This window comes from Schistocerca cancellata, chromosome 4 (genome assembly GCF_023864275.1).
Source record: "Schistocerca cancellata isolate TAMUIC-IGC-003103 chromosome 4, iqSchCanc2.1, whole genome shotgun sequence".
Classification (NCBI taxonomy): domain Eukaryota; kingdom Metazoa; phylum Arthropoda; class Insecta; order Orthoptera; family Acrididae; genus Schistocerca; species Schistocerca cancellata.
Window position 1 is genome coordinate 93,576,395 of NC_064629.1, and position 26,617 is coordinate 93,603,011.

General features: G+C 44.2%; 1 protein-coding gene across 1 annotated transcript in view; it reads right to left on the bottom strand.

Annotated features, from left to right (window-relative positions):
• Positions 1 to 26,617, bottom strand: part of LOC126184530 (glutamate receptor-interacting protein 1) — a 538,419-nt gene that overhangs the window by 221,533 nt on the left and 290,269 nt on the right. The window contains exon 5 of the mRNA XM_049926935.1: positions 8,707 to 8,994. Coding sequence (XP_049782892.1) covers positions 8,707 to 8,994 — 288 coding nt within the window. The remainder of the gene's footprint in view (positions 1 to 8,706; positions 8,995 to 26,617) is intronic.

A 26,617-nucleotide genomic window follows, 5' to 3' on the forward strand; every position in this document is an offset into this window, starting at 1 on the left:
CTGGCCGTAATAACGGCCTTGATACGCCTGGGCATTGAGTCCAACAGAGCTTGGATGGCGTGTACAGGTACAGCTACCCATGCAGCTTCAACACGATACCACAGTTCATCACGAGTAGTGACTGCCATATTGTGACGAGCCAGTTGCTCGGCCACCATTGACCACAAGTTTTCAATTGGTGAGAGATCTGGAGAACGTGCTGGCCAGGGCAGCAGTCGAACATTTTCTGTATCCAGAAAGGCCCGTACAGGACCTGCAACATGAGGTCGTGCATTATCCTGCTGAAATGTAGGGTTTCGCAGGGATCGAATGAAGGGTAGAGCCACGGGTCGTAACACATCTGAAATGTAACGTCCACTGTTCAAAGCGCCGTCAGTGCGAACAAGAGGTGACCGAGACGTGTAACCAATGGCACCCCATACCATCACGCCGGGTGATACGCCAGTATGACAATCACGAATACACGCTTCCAATGTGCGTTCATTGCGATGTCGCCAAACACGGATGCAACCATCCTGATGCTGTAAACAGAACCTGGATTCTTCCGAAAAAGTGATGTTTTGCCATTCGTGCACCCAGGTTCGTCGTTGAGTACACCATTGAGGGCGCTCCTGTCTGTGATGCAGCGTCGAGGGTAACCGCAGCCATGGTCTCCGAGCTGATAGTCCATGCTGCTGCAAACGTCGTCGAACTGTTCGTGCAGATGGTTGTTGTCTTGCAAACGTCCCCATCTGTTGACTCAGAGATCGAGACGTGGCTGCACGATCCGTTACAGCCATGCGGATAAGATGCCTGCCACTTCGACTGCTAATGATACGAGACCGTTGGGATCCAGCACGGTGGTCCGTATTACCCTCCTGAACCCACGGATTCCATGTTCTACTAACATTCATTGGATCTCGACCAACGCGAGCATCAATGTCGCGATACGATAAACCGCAGTCGCGAAAGGCTACTATCCGAACTTTATCAAAGTCGGAAACGTGATGGTACGCATTTCTCCTCCTTACACGAGGCATCACAACAACGTTTCACCAGGCAACGCCGGTCAACTGCTGTTTGTGTATGAGAAATCGGTTGGAAACTTTTCTCATGTCAGCACGTTGTAGGTGTCGCCACCAGCGCCAATCTTGTGTGAATGCTGTGAAAAGCTAATCATTTGCATATCACAGCATCTTCTTCCTGGCGGTTAAATTTCGCATCTGTAGCACGTCATCTTCGTGGTGTAGCAATTTTAATGGCCAGTAGTGTAAATGAAGAGCTGTGTGCGTTATGTCATATTGTCACGCACGAAGTGGCGTAAGTAATGATGGAATATTTGATTGAAAAAAATTTGTAAGGATATCTGATGTATGTACATGGTTACAACAGAGCACCAAAATCATGAATGTTGCACATACCCTAAGATGCCATATCAAATACGCTGATTTTACACACTCGTGATTATGGGCCTTACATTTCTTCCTACACTGCGAAGGCAACTCATTCGAGATTTTGCTATAACAAAGAGCACAGAAAAATAAAACTCGCCAATCCATATGCGTCAAAATCACCGTTATTGTATATTCGTGGTTTTGCCGTAAGAACGACGATATACCTTCCTGCAGCTGATCCACCCAAGGCCGTACCAAAGGGGTGGCGAGATGGGACCCAGCCAAGGGCGCAGACACAGAAGAGTGCAAAGACTGACCGCAAAAACAGCAAGAAATAAAGACGGTTTAATAATTAACCGGGAAAGGCAAATGAGTTCTCGTACCCCTCCTGCCTACGAGAAGAAGCCTTTCTCTCGGTCCGTGTCTATAAACGCTCGCTGTTGTCACCATGTCATTTGTACAATGTTATTTCGTCTGTACGACGAAATAAAGGAGCGACTAATACTGAACATAAGTGTGTCGTTAATATGGTTTGTGTGGCAGCAGTGCATTTGGTTCACGTAATTGCCGCGTACATAGTTCACTCGTTTCCAGCAATGGAGTTCTTGTTGGTACTTCGCTACGGTGTTGTAGGAGCTTGAAAATCGGCGAGCGGTAGCTGAAGCAAGTACAAGGTTATCCGGAAGTGTTTCTGTGGTTTCAAAATACGAACGCGTGAAAAATGCAACATCCACAGAAAAATGACACAAGTGGACAGTGCATCTCTCCAAGTTTCGATTCGTAGTGCGCGTCGTAATATAGATGCAGAACGCGCCACTACGGAGCAGGCGTGTCAGATTATGATGAAAAATCATCCATTCCGTATTGCTACATCGAATTACACACATGTTCAGAAAAAAATGGAACACCTTGAACAACTAGAGATGTTGTTGTTGTTGTGGTCTTCAGTCCTTAGACTGGTTTGATGCAGCTCTCCATGCTACTCTATCCTGTGCAAGCTTCTTCATCTCCCAGTACCTACTGCAACCTACATCCTTCTGAATCTGCTTAGTGTATTCATCTCTTGGTCTCCCCCTACGATTTTTACCCTCCACGCTGCCCTCCAATACTAAATTGGTGATCCCTTAATGCCTCAGAACATGTCCTACCAACCGATCCCTTCTTCTGGTCAAGTTGTGCCACAAACTTCTCTTCTCCCCAATCCTATTCAATACTTCCTCATTAGTTACGTGATCTACCCATCTAATCTTCAGCATTCTTCTGTAGCACCACATTTCAAAAGCTTCTATTCTCTTCTTGTCCAAACTATTTACCGTCCATGTTTCACTTCCTTACATGGCTACACTCCACACAAATACTTTCAGAAATGACTTCCTGACACTTAAATCTATACTCGATGTTAACAAATTTCTCTTCTTCAGAAACGCTTTCCTTGCCATTGCCAGTCTACATTTAATATCCTCTCTACTTCGACCATCATCAGTTATTTTGCTCCCCAAATAGCAAAACTCCTTTACTACTTTAAGTGTCTCATTTTCTAATCTAATTCCCTCAGCATCACCCGACTCAATTCGACTACATTCCATTATCCTTGTTTTGCTTTTGTTGATGTTCATCTTATATCCTCCCTTCAAGACACCATCCATTCCGTTCAACTGCTCTTCCAAGTCCTTTGCTGTCTCTGACAAAATTACAATGTCATCGGCGAACCTCAAAGTTTTTATTTCTTCTCCATGGATTTTAATACCTACTCAAAATTTTTCTTTTGTTTCCTTTACTGCTTGCTCAATATACAGATTGAATAACATCGGGGAGAGGCTACAACCCTGTCTTACTCCCTTCCCAACCACTGCTTCCCTTTCATGTCCCTCGACTCTTATAAATGCCATCTGGTTTCTGTACAAATTGTATATAGCCTTTCGCTCCCTGTATTTTACCCCTGCCACCTTTAGAATTTGAAATAGAGTATTCCAGTCAACATTGTCAAAAGCTTTCTCTAAGTCTACAAATGCTAGAAACGTAGGTTTGCCTTTCCTTAATCTTTCTTCTAAGATAAGTCGTAAGGTCAGTATTGCCTCACGTGTTCCAGTATTTCTACGGAATCCAAACTGATCTTCCCGGAGGTCGGCTTCTACTAGTTTTTCCATTCGTCTGTAAAGAATTCGTGTTAGTACTTTGCAGCTGTGGCTTATTAAGCTGATTGTTCGGTAATTTTCACATCTGTCAACACCTGCCGTCTTTGGGATTGGAATTATTATATTCTTCTTGAAGTCTGAGGGTATTTCGCCTGTTTCATACATCTTGCTCACCAGTTGGTAGAGTTTTGTCCGGACTGGCTCTCCCAAGGCTGTCAGTAGTTCCAATGGAATGTTGTCTACTCCGGGGGCCTTGTTTCGACTCAGGTCTTTCAGTGCTCTGTCAAACTCTTCACGCAGTATCGTATCTCCCATTTCATCTTCATCTACATCCTCTTCCATTTCCATAATATTGTCCTCAAGTGCATCGCCCTTGTATAGACCCTCTATATACTCCTTCCACCTTTCTGCTTTCCCTTCTTTGCTTAGAACTGGGTTTCCATCTGAGCTCTTGATGTTCATACAAGTGGTTCTCTTATCTCCAAAGGTCTCTTTAATTTTCCTGTAGGCAGTATCTATCTTACCCCTAGTGAGATAAGCCTCTACATCCTTACATTTGTCTTCTAGCCATCCCTGCTTAGCCATTTTGCACTTCCTGTCGATCTCATTTTTGAGACGTTTGTATTCTTTTTTGCCTGCTTCATTTACTGCATTTTTATATTTTCTCCTTTCATCAATTAAATTCAATATTTCTTCTGTTACCCAAGGATTTCTACTAGCCCTCGTCTTTTTACCTACTTGATCCTCTGCTGCCTTCACTACTTCATCCCTCAAAGCTACCCATTCTTCTTCTACTGTATTTCTTTCCCCCATTCCTGTCAATTGTTCCCTTATGCTCTCCCTGAAACTCTGTACAACCTCTGGTTCTTTGAGTTTATCCAGGTCCCATCTCCTTAAATTCCCACTTTTTTGCAGTTTCTTCAGTTTTAATCTACAGGTCATAACCAATAGATTGTGGTCAGAGTCCACATCTGCCCCTGGAAATGTCTTACAATTTAAAACCTGGTTCCTAAATCTCTGTCTTACCATTATATAATCTGTCTGATACCTTTTAGTATCTCCAGGGTTCCTCCATGTATACAACCTTCTATCATGATTCTTAAACCAAGTGTTAGCTATGATTAAGTTATGCTCTGTGCAAGATTCTACCAGGCGGCTTCCTCTTTCATTTCTTAGCGCCAATCCATATTCACCTATTACGTTTCCTTCTCTCCCTTTTCCTACGCTTGAATTCCAGTCACCCATGACTATTAAATTTTCGTCTCCCTTCATTATCTGAATAATTTCTTTTATTTCATCATACATTTCTTCAATTTCTTCGTCATCTGCAGAGCTAGTTGGCATTTAAACTTGTACTACTGTAGTAGGTGTGGGCTTCGTATCTATCTTGGCCACAATAATGCGTTCACTATGCTGTTTGTAGTAGCTTACCCGCATTCCTATTTTACTATTCATTATTAAACCTACTCCTGCATTACCCCTATTTGACTTTGTGTTTATAACCCTGTAGTCACCTGACCAGAAGTCTTGTTCCTCCTGCCACCGAACTTCACTAATTCCCACTATATCTAACTTTAACATATCCATTTCCCTTTTTAAATTTTCTAACCTACCTGCCCGATTAAGGGATCTGACATTCCACGCTCCGATCCGTAGAACGCCAGTTTTCTTTCTCCTGATAACGACATTCTCTTGAGTAGTCCCCGCCCGGAGATCCGAATGGGGGACTATTTTACTTCCGGAATATTTTACCCAAGAGGACGCCATCATCATTTAATCATACAGTAAAGCTGCATGCCCTCGGGAAAAATTACGGCCGTAGTTTCCCCTTGCTTTCAGCCGTTCGCAGTACCAGCACAGCAAGGCCGATTTGGTTATTGTTACAAGGCCAGATCAGTCAATCATCCAGACTGTTGCCCTTGCAACTACTGAAAAGGCTGCTGCCCCTCTTCAGGAACCACACGTTTGTCTGGCCTCTCAACAGATACCCCTCCGTTGTGGTTGTACCTACGGTACGGCTATCTGTATCGCTGAGGCACGCAAGCCTCCCCACCAACGGCAAGGTCCATGGTTCATGGGGAGAGAGATAGAACGCTCATATTCAAAAGATTAGTATGTTCTGCAGAAATGATCAGCATTTGAACCATGTCAGCCGGCCTGTGTGGCCGAGCGGTTCTAGGCGCTTCAGTCTGTAACCGCGAGACCGCTACGGTCGCAGGTTCGAATCCTGCCTCGGGCATGGATGTGTGTGATGTCCTTAGGTTAGTTAGGTTTAAGTAGTTCTAAGTTCTAGGGGACTGATGACCTCAGGTGTTAAGTCCCATAGTGCTCAGAGCCATTTTAACCATTTTTGAACCATGTCAGCCTGCGGGTTCAAGGTCAATATCGATATCGGAGCGCAACACCACCTACCGGGTGTCGGGAGGAGGGCGCAACCTCCTATCAAATGTGTGTGTGTGTGTTGGGGGGGGGGGGTGAAAAAGAAGTGTAGCCCACGACTAACGAATAGCCTGACTTTATTCATCCAGTATCTGATAATGAGAGCACATGAGAGCACTTCATGGTTTGCAACAAACTTTACACAGAATTTCAAACCTTTACGAAACTACTTCTCGCTGACAACTCTTGCAAAGTGATGAAATCAAAACAAGTTCATCGGTTTGAACATTTTCGCTGTTCAAGCAGTAAAGCTGCCGCATGGGACATGACGTTTTAATTTATTACTTCTTTCCAACTAACTGCATTCGCCACACATTTTGCAGACAGTATTCGCATAATACCACTGAACCCGCCAGGATAACCGAGAGCGCTAACGGCCCCGGATCGAATTCGCCCGGCGGATTGACGACGACGGCCGGTGAGCCGGCCAGCCGGGATGTGGTTTTTAGGCGGTTTTCCACATCCTACTGGGTGAATACTGGGCTGGTCCCCACGTCCCGCCTCAGTTACACGACTCGCAGACATCTGAAACACATTCGCACTATTTCAAGATTTACACTAGACGCAGACAGCTGTGGTACACTAATTCCGTCCCAGGGAGTGTGGGGTGGCGGCAGGAAGGGCATCCAGCCACCCCTTAAAATTAACCATGCCAAATTCGTACTTAACCATGCCGACCCTGCGCCCAATGTGGGATAAAGGCAGTAACAAAAGAAAGAAAGAAAGAATTCGCATAATACCACTGAAGCATGTACCTGCAAAAATTATATCATTCTGCGACTCAGAGTTGTTCAGCAGATATCATATCATAAATACTGAGCCTGAGCTGTGTGAAAGACTGCCGCATTATGCAAGGCGTTTAAATTTATTACTTCACTGCTAGTAACTCCATTCGCAATGAATTTGGTAGACAGTATCTGCATATGCCCCTGAGTTTACCTACAAAATTATATCATTCTACGGGATATAGTTCAGGAAATATGACGTCATAAAATTTGAGCTGCAAGGAAACGGGACATCAGTGTCGCCGAGCGGTTCTAGGATCTTCAGTCTGGAACCGCGCGACCGCTACGGTCGCAGGTTCGAATCCTCCCTCGGGTATGGATGTGTGTGATGTCCTTAGGTTAGTTAGGTTTAAGTAGTTCTAAGTTCTAGGGGACTGATGACCTCAGATGTTAAGTCCCATAGTGTTCAGAGCCATTTGAACCATTTTAAACACTCGTCCACCTCCGGTGTTCAACCTACTTTTGCGATGTATATTCCTACCAGATTTTTTTTTTTTGCTATTAATATTTGGTTTCATCTAGCTAGCCCATAGTGCTCAGAGCCATTTGAGCCAAATAGGCGAACAAATATATTTGAAATGTGTGAAATATATGTAACATATACGTACTCTGGCAAAGCTGCGGTTAAACAGCTCCTCCTAAATCCCTGCATCAATTTCATCAAAAGCTTGTTGCATACATTACTTACTATCTGGTAACAATACTGTGGGTGTAAGAACAAGCAGGTTGCTATTGGGGTGCGTTTGATAAATTGGTGTTAGAGTGATATATATATATATATATATATATATATATATATATATATATATATGAGAGAGAGAGAGAGAGAGAGAGAGAGAGAGATAGATAGAGATAGAGAGAGAGAAAGAGATGATGGGGAGGAGAAGATACACAGAGAGGGGTAAGGAGGAGGTGGATACAGGTATGAGGTAGGAGGAGGAGAACAGAGAGAGAGGGTGGAGGGGAACGGCAGAGAAAGGGAAGAGGATGAGATGAACGGAGAGAGGGGAGAGGAGATAAGAGGGGGAGGAGATGGACAGGAAGGTGGGGATGAGGAAATTTACAGAGAAAAGGGGAGGATGAGATGGACGGACGTAGAGGGAACGACCAAATGGACAGATAGAAGGGCACGAGGAGACGGACATAGAATGGTAGGAGAAGGAGATGGACAGAGGGGAGAGTAGGAGACAGGGTAACAGAAGATCAGAATAAATACGTACCTGGGCAACGCTGGGTACTCAGCTTGTTATGAATATGTGAGAAGTAAGTAAAATCTATTTTTATTATACACAGCACTAAAACTAACGTACAGTAGCTGCCATTAACAATAAGATATAGAGTTTGTTTTAGTTACAATTTTTTAGCAATATTATAAAAATAAAAATTCACTTTGTTGGGTGTAGTATTTTAAACACTGCATATTCCTCAATGTCCGTGGCTCGCGGTCTTGCGGTAGCGTTCTCGCTTCCCGCGCACGGGGTCCCGGTTTCGATTCCCGGTGGGGTCAGGGATTTTCTCTGCCTCCAGATGACTGGGTGTTGTGTGTCTTTCATCATCATTTCATCCCCATTCACTCACAAGTCGCCGTAGTGGCGTTAAAGAACCGCTCCGCGAGGGGTCTCCCGGACACCAATGCCATACGCTCATTATTATTCATTCTTCAGTAATGTTTCGTTCTTATTAAACCTAATTGCGAGCGTACAAAATCTACTAAATATGCGTAGAGAAGATTGCAGTAACGTAGCTTTACGTCGAGGGGGAGGACAGGTTCGTAAGAGGCAGAGGCGCAGCTCTCTCGGTCCTGCCACGGCCGCAGGATGACCTCGGTACGCTCCGGACTTTTATTTGTTGCCAACTCGCAAACATCACAGTCGAGTGAAAATTTTATTACCGATAAGAGTAATTACTATAAATTAGAGTGTGGAGTGGTGTAGCGAACAAATGCGTGAGCGGTGTGAAGGGTGCGGCGCGTACCTGTCGGCGAGGCTGGCGGGCCGCACGGCGCTGACGACGACGGCGCGGCCGCGGTCGGCGAGCGCGAGGCCCAGGCTGCGGCCGGCGCCGGCCGCGTGCCGCAGCTCGACGCGCAGCGGGCCGCTGGCGCAGTGCAGCTCCCGCACGCGCGCCACGTCGTACTCGATGAGCAGCGACACGGCGGCGCCGCCCGCCACCAGCAGCGCGTGCGCCTCGCACAGCGACGCGCCGCGCACCGACTGCCCGTCCACCGCCACCAGCCGGTCCCCGGGACACAGGCTGCCCTCCCTGCGCAACGCCCCTTCCCTTACTCACACTCCCCTTACCTCTACACATTATTCCAAGTCAAACATCAGTCCGAAGAATGGCCCGATGCACCTCTACGCTAGTCTATCCTGTGCGAGCCTCTTCATCTCTGCCTAAATACTGGACTTCAGTTTCTTTTTTCTTTGTTGAATTTCGATTCCCCCGAAGAGGGCGGGCTGGCAGCAGCTTATTACGCTGCTCTGCAGCCTACAAACTTTTTAAAACGTAAGAAGAAGTTAAGAAACAATAAAAGCCGGCGATAAAACGGGAACTTAAATTGTAAAACGACGGAAAATTGTGGAAAGTTAAAACACAAAGCAAAGGGTTGGCAAAGCGAATAAAATACACAGGAAGCAGACAGGTAACATAGTAGACAAACAATTAAAAAACATGGCGACAGTCTGGGTTCTGTTTGCAGGAGATATAAAATCACACCCAGTGACAGTATGATGGCCGTTCGAATCACTTCCGAAAAGATACACAACACTGAACACTCACTGTAAACACTGCACTAAAATGGCGGCACAAACTGGACACACCATAGCCTGGGGCAGATGGGGGGTGGACCTGGACAAATGAGGGGGAAAACAAGGGAGCAGAGGAAAACGAAAGGGGGGGGGGGACCAAAGGAGGGAGAGGACTCATAAGGGGGGGGGCTGGACTTCAGTCTCCCCCGACAATTTTTATTCCTCGCACTTGCTTCCATTACCGAGCTTACGATTCCTCGATGTCTCAGAATGTGTCCTATCAACCGAGCCGTCCTTTTTTCGAGTTCTGTCACGAATTTCTTTTTCTTTCCAGTTCGATTTAGTACCTCTTCATTTGTCAGTCGAGCTACCCATCTAATTTTCAACATCCTATTGTAGCACCAAATTTCAAAAGCTTCTATTCTGTTCTCGGTTTGAGGCGTAGCGCCGCATACCGATCCTGCCTTGAAGGCGGTTAAGTGGGAGATGTGTCTCAGAGCTGGGTAGTGACAGATGGTGACGCGAGACTGGACGCGCACGTAGTTTATGTACCAGCCGATAGAGGACAATATTGGATAGGGGGACTGTGATTTTAGTTTCGATTCTACCTACTAGAGTGCACTAAAGTCATAGAATGTTTTTCATAAACAGTTCTAGTATTTTCATAAAGTGTTATTATGTCTTTTTGTGTATGTAAATGCTATATATGTGTTTTAGGAGTATGAATGATGCGTGAGTGTGGTTTAAGGTTAATATGAAGATAATTGTTTAACGAGTTATGTAGTACGATTTAGTGTGGGAACTTTTGGAAGAAGTATGGATGTAGACAAAGGGGATTTTTGTGCAATAGATTTGTAAAGTAAGTTTATGGTAAAGGGAAAGTTAGTTCAGGTATAAATAACAATAGTAAATAACGTTGTGCATAAACAAAACTTCAGCATATTAGAAATTACGTCGGTAAAAAGTGCAGTCGTTAGGTTTACTATTTCGCGATTGGTTATTGATGAAAAGCGCGGACTGACGCGGGAGAATGTTGTTTTGCTATTGGCTGTTGAGTAAACTGACCAATGGTAAGGCAGTATTCTTCGCGCGCCTTTCTCTGCTGGTAGAGAAGACTTAGAGTATTCTAGAGAAGAGTCGGAGCCTAGCCATGAAACAGTTCGGACGTGTGTAGTAGTAGTTCCGATGGAAATGATAAGCTGCCGGATCTAGCAGTGTTGCATACATCAAAAGTGTGGTAAAATAACGGCATAATTATTCCGATGGGCGTGTAGAAATTTCGGAAGTTTTAAGTGAATTTTGTGACGAAACAATACATATATTCCGCGTGACGTATTGAGCAGGTCGGTGGCTAAAAACTGTGACTGCATTTGGTACCGACAGACTTAATATTTGGCGAGCATTATCAATGAAAAACAATCAGTATTTTTGTAGTTATTAGTCACTTGCTAACGTGAGTGAAAGGGATTATGAGTGACTGTGTTAAGACTAGCACGGGCTTGGCAGTGATACTTGTTCACCTAAGTTTCAGAATATATTAACTGAGAACAAAATTTCCAACCTTTCATTTGTGTGAAAACTTACTCCCGAAACTTAGATTACTGATTTAAATTGCAGCCTGGTTCACGTCGAAGTACAGTAGGTTTCACTCTGCTTTCCTACTGATGATCTGCTGAGACAATGTTCACAGGTAGGTGCAGGTCCGTCGTAAAGGGACGGAAAGAACTGCGCCGCCGCAGGTTGAGCTGTTCGTAAGCCATACAGTAGAGCTGCCTGCCCTCGGGAAATATAACGGCTGTAGTTATTCCGCGCTTTCAGCTGTTTACAGTACCGATATAGCGAGGCAATGATGGCTAATATTACGAGGCCAGATCGGTCAGTTACCCAAACCGTTGCTCCTGCAAATATTGAAAATGCTGCTGCTTTTCCTCAGGCAGCACACATTTGTCTGGTCTCTCCGTAGACACCTCTCCGATATGGTCGCATCCACTGTACAGCTATCCGTACCGTAGAGGTACATCAGGTACCCCACTGCGCAAGGGCCACGGTTCCGAGTGTTCGTGCTAAACCATTTTCGTGCTTTATAAATGAAAAGCGCAAAAATGTGGATATCCTACAGTGTTACCGAAGCCATCGACATTTTCGTTCTTTTCATTTATAAATATGAAGTTACTCTTACAAGCAGCTACAGCGGAATCAGTTAACATCATTTTCACGGTGTTCGTGGGTTATGATAAAAAACGGCGACGAGGTGAGTCTGTAACGTATCGTTTCTGACCACGGCTGTCGACTCATGAAGTTTTCGATTTCTGACCCCACAGGCAGTTTTTTTTTTTTTTACTTTTTAATTTTATGGTTTCCTTTAGAGCTACTCCCTCTATTTAGAAATAGTTACTGTTTTTCACAATCTTAAGTTGTTACATGTTTGGCTTGATTATAAAGTTATGTCTCAGCAAACGAAACAGTTTCCGGTATCTGGGGAAGGGCGTTTCCTTCAGTCTTTCTTTCTACATTATTGTAAATGGCTTGAGTTCTGACTTATAACTAACGGGCTTGTAGGTAGATGCTTCCCAGCACCCATTGGAAAGAAACTTCTGAAAGTAATGACAGGAACTAGTACTTTACACAATAGCGCTATTAATGGGAGCGGTAAATTGTCAATGCGAATGCCTGAATCCTGCATCTGAGAGTGACTATCTGAAAGAGCTAAATGTTAAATAATTTCGTGAAGCAGTTTGGTGCTCGTGAAATTAAAGAGTCGTCAGGCATCCCTCGGCAGAGTCAGAAGCGAGACTCATGCCCTATAGGGTGGAGGTGGTACTTTATAGGTTGCGTTTATGAAGTCAGGAGTGAGTAATCCTCATCGATCAATAAAGTTATACTGCCAGTACGGACAGCTCTGAAAAGTTTTGCCAGTAGATTCTTTTATACTGGCATAGAACTCTACTTACTCACTTTCTTGTCATCTCGGCGAGCGTTTCAGTTTCGTGATCGTGGATGTGCGCGAGAGGCATAGACATAGAGTCAAATCGTGCAGCCTCTAGCTTTTCGACTTTTGAACAATCTGAACTGTATTCCTGTTTTGTATTTGTGTACCTAATCGGCGGAAGTTGTTAGGAGGGAACTGGTGGAGGACCTGTTGGCAATGCAGATATTACACTCCAGTGGTCGGATCTCGGAATCTTCCTAAGACTGGTTACGTAATTATATGGCTTCAGTTATTGATGTTGTAGTACTGAGAATTTAACTCTGCCTGCTGTGTCAGTACAAGGCTGGTGATCCTTATTTAGACTGATTTTATATGCATAGCAATGGAGGAACTAGTACTTTACACAATAGCGCTATTAATGGGAGCGGTAAATTGTCAATGCGAATGCCTGAATCCTGCATCTGAGAGTGACTATCTGGGTCCAACAGTTAACATTTCTGTGAGTAGTGGGATAAAGTTCGTTCTACGCCACTCTGTTAGTGCGGGTTTACCACATCAGGGGCAAGCATACATTCAGGTGTAAACCTATTGTTCTGCTCGATGTCATCCCTTAACCTATTGTTCTCTTTTGAGTGACAGGTATTTAACCTATATGCCGCTTTTGATACCAAATTGATACGCAAATTAATGAAAATGTGACAGCTGATTGATTTAGGACCCCCTCCCTCTCCCCTTAACCTGCTGTTCTGCTAAGTGGTTTGCGACCCCCTGTGGATGATCTGTCCTTCTGAGAAGCCTCCCCGCCCTTCCCCCTCCTCTCACCACCCCTCTGGGAACTCCCCTCGCCAATAAAAGCACACTTTCAGGCCTGGGTTACTTGAACAGCCCCCTCCAATTCTATCAATTTGATTGAGTAATTAATGAAATCGATAAATTAATTAACTCCTCTCCCTTGTGGAAACCCCCAGGTCTCCTCCTTTCCTCCCCCACACAGAAATTGCTAAGGAAGAGACTCAGTTGATTGGCTATTTGGAAGAGAATCGATTGCAGTGTATGGAATATTGTTTAAAAAATTTCTGGTAGACAAGGCTATGTGTGGAATATTGTTTATTTAAACAATTTATTGGATAAAAGGCAGTGTATATAACATAGTTTATTTATTTATTTGAAGAATTTGGTGGGAAATCGGTTGCAGTGTATAGATTACAGTTTAAACAATTCTTGGTAGACAAAGAAATGTGTGAAATATTGTTTATTTAAACAATTTGTGGGATACAAGGCAGTGTCTGGGATATATTTTATATATTTATTTAAATAATTTGTCGGGAACTTAACTACAGTATAGGGAATACTGTTTATTTAAACATTTTGAGAGTGACGAGGCAGTATGGAATATTTAAACAACTGTAGCGCTCTTTTACTCCAGTTGTGCAAGGAATACTGTCAACATAGCTCACCACACATAATTACACTGTTAAAAATCTTCCGATCGCAAAGCACGAGCCGTCCGCAGTCCACCGAACCGACTACTTTGTTTATTCCCGCACGCACAGGCAGCATTATGCCCCTTGGGCCCCGCAAGTGGCAGACTTTATGTCGCGCTAATCCCCAAATAAAAGCTTCAGGTGGTGGCAGCTTTCGACGTTTGATACCTGAGAAATTCCAGTCGAAACGTACGCTCTCTCTCCCTCACTTTCTCTCTCTAGCGGTCACACCTGTCATGTCTCACTTACAGGCCTGCATGTGTTGTTGGCTGTAGCAAGATCGAACCACAAACAAAGAAGAGATGGGCAAACTGAAACACGTAACTGTTTCGAAACAAATGAAACAGTACAATGCAATGTTTCGATACGCTGTTTCGAAACAGTGAAACAGTTTGTGTTTTGTTATCTAATAAACCTACACATTTTATCATCTTTACTGTCTACTGTATAAGTATATCCACAAACACAAATGAGGTGCGAGAGCGCTAATCATATGGCAGAAAGTATGAAATTATCACTTAGGCGTCTTGGCAGTTTCGTATTTCTGCAGCAAATGCGCTGCTTTCGTGTCGTGTGACTTTCATACTTTTCAATTGGCTGAGGACAGCCATAGCTGAAGACAGAAGAGCCACCACGGACGGAACTGGAGGTGGGAGCAAACTGCAGAAACAACGGATATGCTACTGGGATTCCCACATTCCGTTAGTATGGGTAATATACCGATCCTGCTAATTTCCATGCACACAAAGGGAATCATTGAGGATAATAGGCACAGTGACTATAGAGTCACAAATAACGCCAAATAATTCGAATAAATAACAAAATATAACAGAAAAAAATTTTGTCTTTCAAGGTGTTTCGAACCGTTACTATAAATTCACCATGCTTCCTAGTCCTTCCCGTTCACCATTACACTATCAGTGATATGTCAAACAGATTGCTTGCAATTATACCTACATCAAATTTATGTATATATCTAATAACTGTCACTCTCCGCCTTTTTTTAATTAAAAATGTTGTAGGCTTACTTACGTTTCTTAATATGATTATCGTACATGAACAGAGAAGCGCATGTTATCAAAAAGTGTTATTTAACTGAATGATTTTCACATATTTATTATTTTGAATGTGAATAGTATGCGTTGTTTTATTGCTTGGTTAGTGTTTATAAAGCAGATGTTACCCCATTTCGGAATATGACAGTCAACTAGAAACGAAGTTTTATTTTCGGATATCTTAAGCTTCATGCTATTGCTTGTCAAAAAGATTTCGACACTCTTGAAAGTGTTTCATGAAGTGGTATGTTAAATGTGTTTCAGTACCTGTGCCGAGCCCGAATCTCGTCCGACAGAGAGGGGAATGAAACATCACTGTTTCGATACAATTAGTCCGTTCCAAGCACTGGTGGACTGAAACAGCCTTATTTTGAAACTATGATACAGTTTCTGTGTCTGGCTCGAGACCGAATCTGGTCCAGTTATCCGAGACAGGGGTGGAATGAAACACCACTGTTTCGAAACAGTGAACCGTAGCCGTTCCGAAACACTGAAACAGTTCCACGTATCGATACACTGTATCGAAACATAGAAACAGTGGCCAAGTCTAAAACAAAGCAGAGTTTACCTGGTAAACCCAACCACTTGTGGATTTCTTGTAAATATTCCCTCACTGTATCAGATTGATTGGCTAATTAATTCAATCGATATTCCTTGCATGGGACAGTTTCTCCTTGCTTCCTACTGGCGGACTCTAGGATTGGAATATTTGGTGGTAGCCAATGGCTACAATCCAGTTCTTATTGACCACATCTTGCACAGGAAACAAAAACGGAAAATTATACCCCTCCTCTATGCCCCACCTGCTTCCCCATCCACTGTCTGCAAGAAATGGTGTACTGTACCATTTCTAGGTCAGGTATCACAGACTATAGCCAAAGCACTGAAATCCTGCAAGTATAGGGTTTCCTACTATGTCAGGAACACTACAGCCCAGTGTGTTTTTAATAGCAAAGATAAGATCCAGTTATTAGCCAACAGTGGGGTATACAAAATCACCTGTTCTGATTGTGACAAATTTTACATTGGTCAGTCAGGCAGAGACATATCAACTAGGCTGGCTGAACATGAACGCAGCTGGAGGTTGCAGAATTCAGACTCTACATTTGCTGAGCATGTACTGAGTGAGGGTCACAACTACCAGCCAGTGTCCCATGTACTTCACTTAGCAAACAAAGGCCATAAACTCAACCTACTGGAAGCCCTGGAAATTAACAAACATCTTGCTCACAGTCCAGATCTCATCCTAAATGACCAGACACAACTCAACACTTCCCCTCTCCTAAACTTCATATAATCATCTTTGTTGTTCATTACTTCCCACACTCTCTCTTCCTACATATTCCCATTTTCCTGTAGTCATTAAGTTGTTTTATTTGTTGCAGTTGTCTTTGTATTCCACATATGCTGTAGTTTCAATAGTTAAGGGTTTGCTTTTAACTTGTATTACTGTCCATGTTTAACTCCCCATGTAGTTGTCTCATCGAATACTGTTCATACTTTACTTTGCTCATTTATTTAATGTAAACTGGTATACAGCCACTGCTTTGATTATAATGTTAATGTTAAAATGCAGTACCACCACACTCTCAAACTGTAGGTTCCCTCAAACACCTCAATTTTCCTGCATTTATTAATTTCTGTTTATTGTATTGATATGGCTTAAGTTCCTCGTGTATTCTGTATTTACATTGACAACTGTCTCTTCTTTTTTTAATTGGTTGTGTATTACTCTCCATGATTCATACCTCTTGATGCAGCCTTGCCTAGTACTAATTTGATCTTATTTCAATAGTTTTGTTTATCAATAGAAACAGTTATGTAGGCATGCTATTCTTATTTTGCGCAAAAGGTTTTGCTGTCAACTCCATTGTTATTTATGTACTGTTCAGTTTTTACTATTTCATTGCAAAGATGTTACTCACTGTATGTTTCTACTTCACTCTAGATGTGTTACTTCTCTTCCAATGTTGTCTGCTAACATTTAACTTCTTTGGTGATAATACTCAGTAAATGCCTGAAGATGGCCTTGTAAGCCGAAAACCGGTTAGCAATAAAAATAATATTGTAGAACAAAAGCAAACTGGTACTTTTCATTTATTATTATAAATTTGTTCTACCAAGAACCGACGGAATATTCTGTTAATATGAGAAAAGTATTGGAAATACATCCATCTGGCGGCTGTTGCTCTGGAAATATCAATACTGACATAATTTTCCATGTAAAATCCTCCATACCCCTTACGGCTATCAGTGCACTGAAATCGCAAACTCCCACGTCAAATCCATACTTCCCTTATGAATGGACATAGCCATTTTCTTTGCACATGTCGGAATACTGACCATAGCAACTTTACGTCCCAACACAAACTTTATAAGGTTGCCGATCACAGCGAGTCTGTCATGCATCGCTTACTAAGTATAATACACTCCTGGAAATGGAAAAAAGAACACATTGACACCGGTGTGTCAGACCCACCATACTTGCTCCGGACACTGCGAGAGGGCTGTACAAGCAATGATCACACGCACGGCACAGCGGACACACCAGGAACCGCGGTGTTGGCCGTCGAATGGCGCTAGCTGCGCAGCATTTGTGCACCGCCGCCGTCAGTGTCAGCCAGTTTGCCGTGGCATACGGAGCTCCATCGCAGTCTTTAACAATGGTAGCATGCCGCGACAGCGTGGACGTGAACCGTATGTGCAGTTGACGGACTTTGAGCGAGGGCGTATAGTGGGCATGCGGGAGGCCGGGTGGACGTACCGCCGAATTTTTCAACACGTGGGGCGTGAGGTCTCCACAGTACATCGATGTTGTCGCCAGTGGTCGGCGGAAGGTGCACGTGCCCGTCGACCTGGGACCGGACCGCAGCGACGCACGGATGCACGCCAAGACCGTAGGATCCTACGCAGTGCCGTAGGGGACCGCACCGCCACTTCCCAGCAAATTAGGGACACTGTTGCTCCTGGGGCATCGGCGAGGACCATTCGCAACCGTCTCCATGAAGCTGGGCTACGGTTCCGCACACCGTTAGGCCGTCTTCCGCTCACGCCCCAACATCGTGCAGCCTGCCTCCAGTGGTGTCGCGACAGGCGTGAATGGAGGGACGAATGGAGACGTGTCGTCTTCAGCGATGAGAGTCGCTTCTGCCTTGGTGCCAATGATGGTCATATGCGTGTTTGGCGCCGTGCAGGTGAGCGCCACAATCAGGACTGCATACGACCGAGGCACACAGGGCTAACACCCGGCATCATGGTGTGGGGAGCGATCTCCTACACTGGCCGTACACCACTGGTGATCGTCGAGGGGACACTGAATAGTGCACGGTACATCCAAACCGTCATCGAACCCATCGTTCTACCATTCCTAGACCGGCAAGGGAACTTGCTGTTCCAACAGGACAATGCACGTCCGCATGTATCCCGTGCCACCCAACGTGCTCTAGAAGGTGTAAGTCAACTACCCTGGCCAGCAAGATCTCCGGATCTGTCCGCCATTGAGCATGTTTGGGACTGGATGAAGCGTCGTCTCACGCGGTCTGCACGTCCAGCACGAACGCTGGTCCAACTGAGGCGCCAGGTGGAAATGGCATGGCAAGCCGTTCCACAGGACTACATCCAGCATCTCTACGATCGTCTCCATGGGAGAATAGCAGCCTGCATTGCTGCGAAAGGTGGATATACACTGTACTAGTGCCGACATTGTGCATGCTCTGTTGCCTGTGTCTATGTGCCTGTGGTTCTGTCAGTGTGATCATGTGATGTATCTGACCCCAGGAATGTGTCAATAAAGTTTCCCCTTCCTGGGACAATGAATTCACGGTGTTCTTATTTCAATTTCCAGGAGTGTACTTCGCCAGTAACTGAATGCTGGTGGCATCAAGCAATACTGAGAGAGAATCCGCGATGGGTGGACAGGCCTCATTTGTTTTTTATGCCAGTGGCATCAGTATGTCTTAGGAAGAGAGACGTAATCGTCTTATAAGCGACCAGATGTTAAAGACACGATCGCAATGACCATGTTACTGTAACCCTGCATAAAAAAGGCGGTCTAAGTTCTACAGGCACTCAGAAGTTACGCTAACAATATCCATGTTAAAAACTATACATGCGTGGTATAGATGTGCTTCCAAATGAAGTGGTCTTCCACACAAATTCACAAATAGACGGTGATCAGGGGGTGTGTATTAACAGACTGAAAGTGCAGATGCACGTCGCTATGTGGTACAAGCTTGTAATAAAATACTCTTATCACCAAATTTAGAAAGTGATTTAGCTAAGCCGGCCGCGGTGGCCGTGCGGTTCTAGGCGCTCCAGTCCGGAGCCGCGCTGCTGCTACGGTCGCAGGTTCGAATCCTGCCTCGGGCATGGGTGTGTGTGATGTCCTTAGGTTAGTTAGGTTTAAGTAGTTCTAAGTTCTAGGGGACTAATGACCACAGCAGTTGAGTCCCATAGTGCTCAGAGCCATTTTTTTTATTTATCTAAAGAACGTGGTATTAATCTGGTATTTGCAAATCCCTCTTGCCACTGGTAGATATTTGTCACGCTAAGAAGCTGTATATGTAGCGCATTCCATCTCAGTACCATGTAGACAGTGTAACAGTGGTTCTCCGATATATCCACAGGGTTAGAGGCGAGGGAGGATGATGGTTGATTGAGAATGATCACACACAATAGATGGTATGCTATGTGAGGAACCAGTTACAAAATGAAACGCTAGATTAAAGTCATAAGAAATGTACAAAATCCAGTGACCAATATACTGGCTTTTCAGCTCTATAGTGTTACACTTTCTAGTTTAAATGCTGTCTGGGATTGGAATCAGGTCTACCCATTCAACCACATACTTGTCTTGGATCCTATGGAGACGTCTTCTAATAATTACGGTCACTGGTGAGTCATATTCGTGGTACTCCGATATCTTGAAACGAGTCACCTTTTCTGAACCTATGTGCTAAACCGCAATACTCCAGCGTGGTTTTATACAGTCCCTCTGCATCTTGTAACGGTTTCTCAGTCTCTGCCCCATCTTCCCTGCAGCTTTGTCCATGTGATTATTACAATTTAAGTTGTAACTGAGTGAAAGTTGGAGAGGACTATGTCGAAGACCTTCTGCATGCCGTGGAGAAACAGGGTGAGCTGAGTTAATATGACAGGACCATGTTTTGACCACTCGCAGGGAGTGCCCTACTTTCTTTGCAGCGGTTCACGACAGAAGAATGTATGGAAATGAGCAAATGAAGACAGGTCTGACTATCCGAAGAAAATGCGTCGCTTCAAGTTAGCTGCACACGAATCTATATAACTTCTCTGAGCTATAAGAATGTCGAAGTCGAAAAGAGACTTAAAGAATTGTAATGCCTTTTTCTTAGAGATAACTTTGTCGGAGGTTGTCGAAACACAGTAGCTTACTTGTGCACGGCTGTTCCTTCCACATCATCGATACGTTTACCTATCAGACACGAACTTATCATGCATATTAGGTAACGACAAATTATAGTTTACAACTTAGTTCGCAAGTACTCGCAAGATTTATTGCTGGCTAATTAACGAACTATTTGTCGCGGGGATTAAGACACACCATTCACATTCGGGAGGAGGCTGTGGCGGCGCGGTTTCGTTCTTGCTCACTGCTTGCCTACCGGAGATGGAGAAAAATGTGGAAGTACCGCGAGCAATGCACTCTTGAACTAAATGCGGGAGCTAGACAAACCTGCACGTGACGCTGTTGTATTTGACCATGAATGGCACCTTTGCAATGCTCTCAATACATTACAAGTGTTGCGTGTAATTGTGAGTCCGTTATTTCGGAGCTAAGTGAATTCGACCGTGGGAAATTTGTTGGTACGCATAGGGTGGTGCTTCCGTAACCAACAGAGACGAAGTGTCTGGTGCTTCAAAAGGCACCGTATTGAAGATTTATGGTGCATACAGGGAAAGCCGAGAAACATCATCCGCTAAGTCAGAACGTGGACGAACGTGTGTGTTAAGTGACGAAAAGTAAGAGTACGACAACTAGGAAAGTCACTGCACAACTGAGTGTCACACAGTCAGCGCAATGCAACACCTAGGGAGCTCCATAAGCAGGGAATTACAGGGCGAGCTGAATTCTAAAACTAATCATCAGTGATGCAAATGCCTGCAACAGGAAATCGTGATGACGAAGCTATGAAACCTGGACTATGGAGCAACCTGGACTTTGGAGCAATGGAAGAAAGTCATTTGTTCCGACGAGTCTTGTTTCACACTGTTTCCAACTTTTGGCCGGGTTTACGTCGCAAGAGTGAAACATTACGAGGGTTCGGTGATAATTTGGACAGTCATATCATGGTATTCCCGTCGCCCCATTGGTATTCTGAAAAATCGCATTTCTGCCATTTTGGCTGATCGGACCCATCCCGTTGTACAATGTATGTTTCCTAGCGATAATGCTGTGTTCCACTGACCCCTGTTCGCACAGCTTGCATCGTCCAGAACTGGTCTGTGAGTACGAGGAAGAACTGTCGCATTTCCGACGGCCATACAGCCACCAGATTTGAATGTTATTGAGCCTTTGTGGTATACTTTAGAGAGAAGGGCGAGAATCGCTATCTACCTCCATCAACGTTATCTGGTCTTGTCATTACTTTGCAGAAAGAATGGCATAAGATTTCCTAGCAAACCATACAGGAGCTATATTTATCAATTCCGAGGCGAATGGAAGCTGTTTTGAATGCCAACGTGTTTCCTATACCGTATTAGGCATGCTAATGTGTTGTGTTTTGGGTGTCACAATATTTTAGTCCAACCTCTTCCTCAGTAAACTCCACGCGTCCTGTGCCTGGCCACGGCAATATAAATTGTACCTCAACCGAGAAGCTGCTAAAACTTCATCGCATGTGTCGCTACAGTGCATTCTCTGCGCCGGTGATTTTCTGAAATTTCTTTCTACATATGAGGTCTAGGTAGAGTAATTAAATGAAAAATAATTGTGCTTTGTTTTCAAATATAAAAATCACAAAAAGCTACCATCAAGTTCGTACTAAGGCAACAAGTGCACATCTCTAACTGTCAGTTCATTGATTTAAAATTAATTATTATTTTCTCCAAATTTGGAGAGCGTTTCCGTTCAGCCGCTGTGTACTGAACTGATGAATAATCGCTCCAAAGTTCTTTATTTTACTACACTGCCGGTTTCGACATCTATATTGGAATTTTCTTTAGTGGAATCTGGTACTGATATTTTAAATGTAACCAAAAGTTGTACATAATGATATAATGAATATTGAAATAATTTACATAATTAGAAATACAGGAGATTCGACATGAAAAACTTTAAATTTGACCATGTACAATACAGGCACAGGAAAAAGAAAAAACAAACTAAAGATATAGCTTACATTGAATTGTGGTGAAGCAAAGTGAGACTATGGTGACGGTACTCACGACTCCAGAGAGTACCGCACCACAATCGGTAAGCCGCGCTCGAAATACTCGTAACGCAGCAGCTGTACAGGTTGGCTGTACCAACTATACCGTGGTCCGCCAGTAGCCGCAGCTGTCAATGCATGGGCATGACGTGTGCGGATAGTGATTGGTCGATGCCTCATTAAATACCAGAGCATTGAGCTACGGCGGACAGTTCTTGTCAGTCCGCCGAGTCGTGTACAGTGTCCAGTTACTGCCGAGTCTACAAGCTGCAGTGTTCGTTTATCGTCTCCGAGACTTACGCTCCGTAACCTTCGTAGGCCAGCTCTGTACTCTACATAGGCATGACTCAGAGGCACTGTTACAGGACTTTAATACACTACTGGCCATTAAAATTGCTACACCACGAATATGACGTGCTACAGACGCAAAATTTAACCGACAGGAAGAAGATGCTGTGATATGCAAATGATTAGCTTTACACACCACTCACACAAAGTTGGCGCCGGTGGCGTCACCTACAACGTGCTGACATGGGGGAAGTTTCCAACCGATTTCTCATACACAAACAGCAGTTGACCGGCGTTGCCTGGTGAAACGTTGTTGTGATGCCTCGTGTAAGGAGGAGAAATGCGTACCATCACATTTACGACTTTGATAAAGGTCGGATTGTAGCCTATCACGACTGCAGTTTATCGTATCGCGACATTGCTGCTCACGTTGGTCGAGATCCAATGCCTGTTAGCAGAATATGGAATCGGTGGGTTTTGGAGGGTAATACGAAACGCCGTGCTGGATCCCAACGGCCTCGAATCACTAGCAGTCGAGACGACACGCATCTTACCCACATGGCTGTAACGGATCGTGCAGCCACGTCTCGATCTCTGAGTCAACAGATGAGGACGTTTGCAAGACAACAACCATCTGCACGAACAGTTCGACGACGTTTGCAGCAGTATGGACTATCAGCTCGGACCATTTCTGCGGTTACCCTCGACGCTGCATCACAGACAGAAGCGCCTGCGATGGTTTACTCGACGACGAACCTGGGTGCACGAATGGCAAAACGTCATTTTTTCCGATGAATCCAGGTTCTGTTTACAGCATCATGATGGTCGCATCCGTGTTTGGCGACCTCGCCGTGAATGCACATTGGAAGCGTGTATTCGTCATCGCCATACTGGCGTATCACTCCGCGTGATGGTATGGGGTGCCATTGGTTACACGTCTCGGTCACCACTTGTTCGCACTGACGTCACTTTGAACAATGGACGTTACATTTCAGATGTGTTACGACCCGTGTCTCTACCCTTCATTCGAACCTGCGAAATCCTACATTTCAGCAGGATAATGCACGACCCCATGCTTCAGGTCCTGTACGGGCCTTTCTGGATACAGAAAATGTTCGACTGCTGCCCTGGCCAGAACGTTCTCCAGATCTCTCACCAATTGAAAACGTCTGGTCAATGGTGGTCTAGCAACTGGGTCGTCACAATACGCGTCACTACTCTTGATGAACTGTGGTATCGTGTTGAAGCTGCATGGGCAGCTGTACCTGTACACGCCATCCAAGCTCTGTTTGACTCAATGCCCAGGCGTATCAAGGCCGTTATTACGACCAGAGGTGGTTGTTCTGGGTACTGATTTCTCAGGATCTATACACTCAAATTGCGTGAAAATGTTATCACATGTCAGTTGTAGTATAATATATTTGTCCAATGAATACCCGTTTGTCATCTGCATTTCTTGTTGGTGTAGCAAATTTAATGGCCAGTAGTGTATTTATAGGACTTGTAAGAATATTGAACGTCGAATTGTAATTGTCCTGGACATTTTACAAGAAGAAGCATCATTTGAGTTGAGTATTTCTTCATATTTAATATATGTTATTTTATTACTAATTGTTGGGTATCTTTCTGATTGAAGATAACCTACGCCGTTCTCCCGCAGTCCCAACACAAATCATTAAGGAAGTAAAAGACGGGTAGATGTAAAAGTGATACGTTGAATTATATTGCAGGAAATATGGATATGTGATGATTATAAAAACTGTACATACTGAAGTTTAAAATATTGTCATGTTTTGACATTAAAAAGAATTTTATTTGACATGTCAGAAATTTTAAATTGTCTGCTTTAGCAATGAAAAGTTAAAGGTACCCAACAGTAAATAACTTTTTCATAAATGGTGCGGTTATTAATCAGTTCAGTAAAAAATAATGTTTATCTGTTTCTTAGCTCTTCAGTTCATTCACAAGAAACAGTTTCACTAACATTCAATGTATTTGCTGTTACGACTATGAGGAACCATCAACTGTATACTGGAATGATGACAGTGAAAATTTGTGCCAGAGCGGGACTCGAACCCGGATTTCCCGCTTATCGGGAGCGGTCGCCTTATCATTTTGCTATCCGAGCACAACTCAAGGCAGATCCAAACTTCCATGTGTCTCCATCCTGCACTTGTACATCCATTATGTGTATTACTGTACAGAGAGACATTTTACTTCAAAGGCGCTTGTCCGGTCTTGAAGGCTAAATTCGATATTGCAGTGCCTGTGTTATTCAGAAACACGGCAAAGCTCCATCGGACATGCGTACACTTTAACTACAAAACTTTACGTCAATCTGGTGATTCGACCTGTTGTGCTGCCATCAGTCCACGGGGTGTTTTCCAACAGGACAACGCTCGCCCACAAACCGCTGTTGTGACCCATGTGGACATGTTGCCTTGACCTGCTCAATCACCAGATCTGTCTCCAATCGAACACATGTGAGACAACACTGGACGATAACTCCAACGTCATCCACAATCAGCATTAATTGTCCCTGCGACAGGCATGGAACTCTCTCACAAATTGACTTCCGGCATGTGTACCACACAATACATGCACGTTTGCATACTTGTATTCAACATTCAACATTAATGTACCAACATTTCACATTTGCAATGGCTTATCTCGCACCTACATGAAGCTGTGATCTTGCAATGTTTGTCACTTAAATATTGTACCTACGCATATACAGGGTGTTACAAAAAGGTACGGCCAAACTTTCAGGAAACATTGCTCACACACAAAGAAAGAAAGTATGTTATGTGGACATGTGTCCAGAAACGCTTACTTTCCATGTTAGAGCTCATTTTATTACTTCTCTTCAAATCACATTAATCATGGAATGGAAACACACAGCAACAAAACGTACCAGCGTGACTTCAAACACTTTGTTACAGGAAATGTTCAAAATGTCCTCCGTTAGCGAGGATACATGCATCCACCCTCCGTCGCATGGAATCCCTGATGCGCTCATGCAGCCCTGGAGAATGGCGTATTGTATCACAGCCGTCCACAATACGAGCACGAAGAGTCTCTACATTTGGTACCGGGATTGCGTAGACAAGAGCTTTCAAATGCCTCCATAAATGAAAGTCAAGAGGGTTGAGGTCAGGAGAGCGTGGAGGCCATGGAATTGGTCCGCCTCTACCAATCCATCGGTCACCGAATCTGTTGTTGAGAAGCGTACGAACACTTCGACTGCAGGAGCTCCATCGTGCATGAACCACATGTTGTGTCGTACTTGTAAAGGCACATGTTCCAGGTAGAGTATCCCGTATGAAATCATGATAACGTGCTCCACTTAGCGTAGATGGAAGAACATACTGACGAAACTAAAATGAGCTCTAACATGGAAATTAAACATTTCCGGACACATGTCCACATAACATCTTTTCTTTATTTGTGTGTGAGGAATGTTTCCTGAAAGTTTGGCCGTACCTTTTTGTAACACCCTGTATATTGCCGAAATTTCATTACTCTATATTATTTATTTTTTGGTGTTGCGATTTTTCTTCCGCCAGTGTATATTCTCATAAATTGCGAAACAGACTGATCTTGAAAGTCTGCACGTTACTGAGCATCTTCTACACGTCGCGACAACATAAAAACACAGATAACACGGGTGTCAGATCACACACAGACACACACACACTCATACATGCAGAGGGAGAGGGGGAGAGAGAGAGGGGGAGAGAGAGAGAGAGAGGGAGAGAGAGAGAGAGAGAGAGAGAGAGAGAGAGAGAGAGAGAGGCAATGTAATAAGCCAACGAACTCCAGCCCGAGCTTCCTTGTGAAAGGACGAACAGTTATTTGGGGAGTCTGGTTGGTAGAGGCCGCTGCATGCCTGTACGGACGAGCAGGAGGTGACGGACCGTGAGAACCAGCTCTTGGTGGAACTAATTGCCTGGGAACACATCTACTGGCCGCT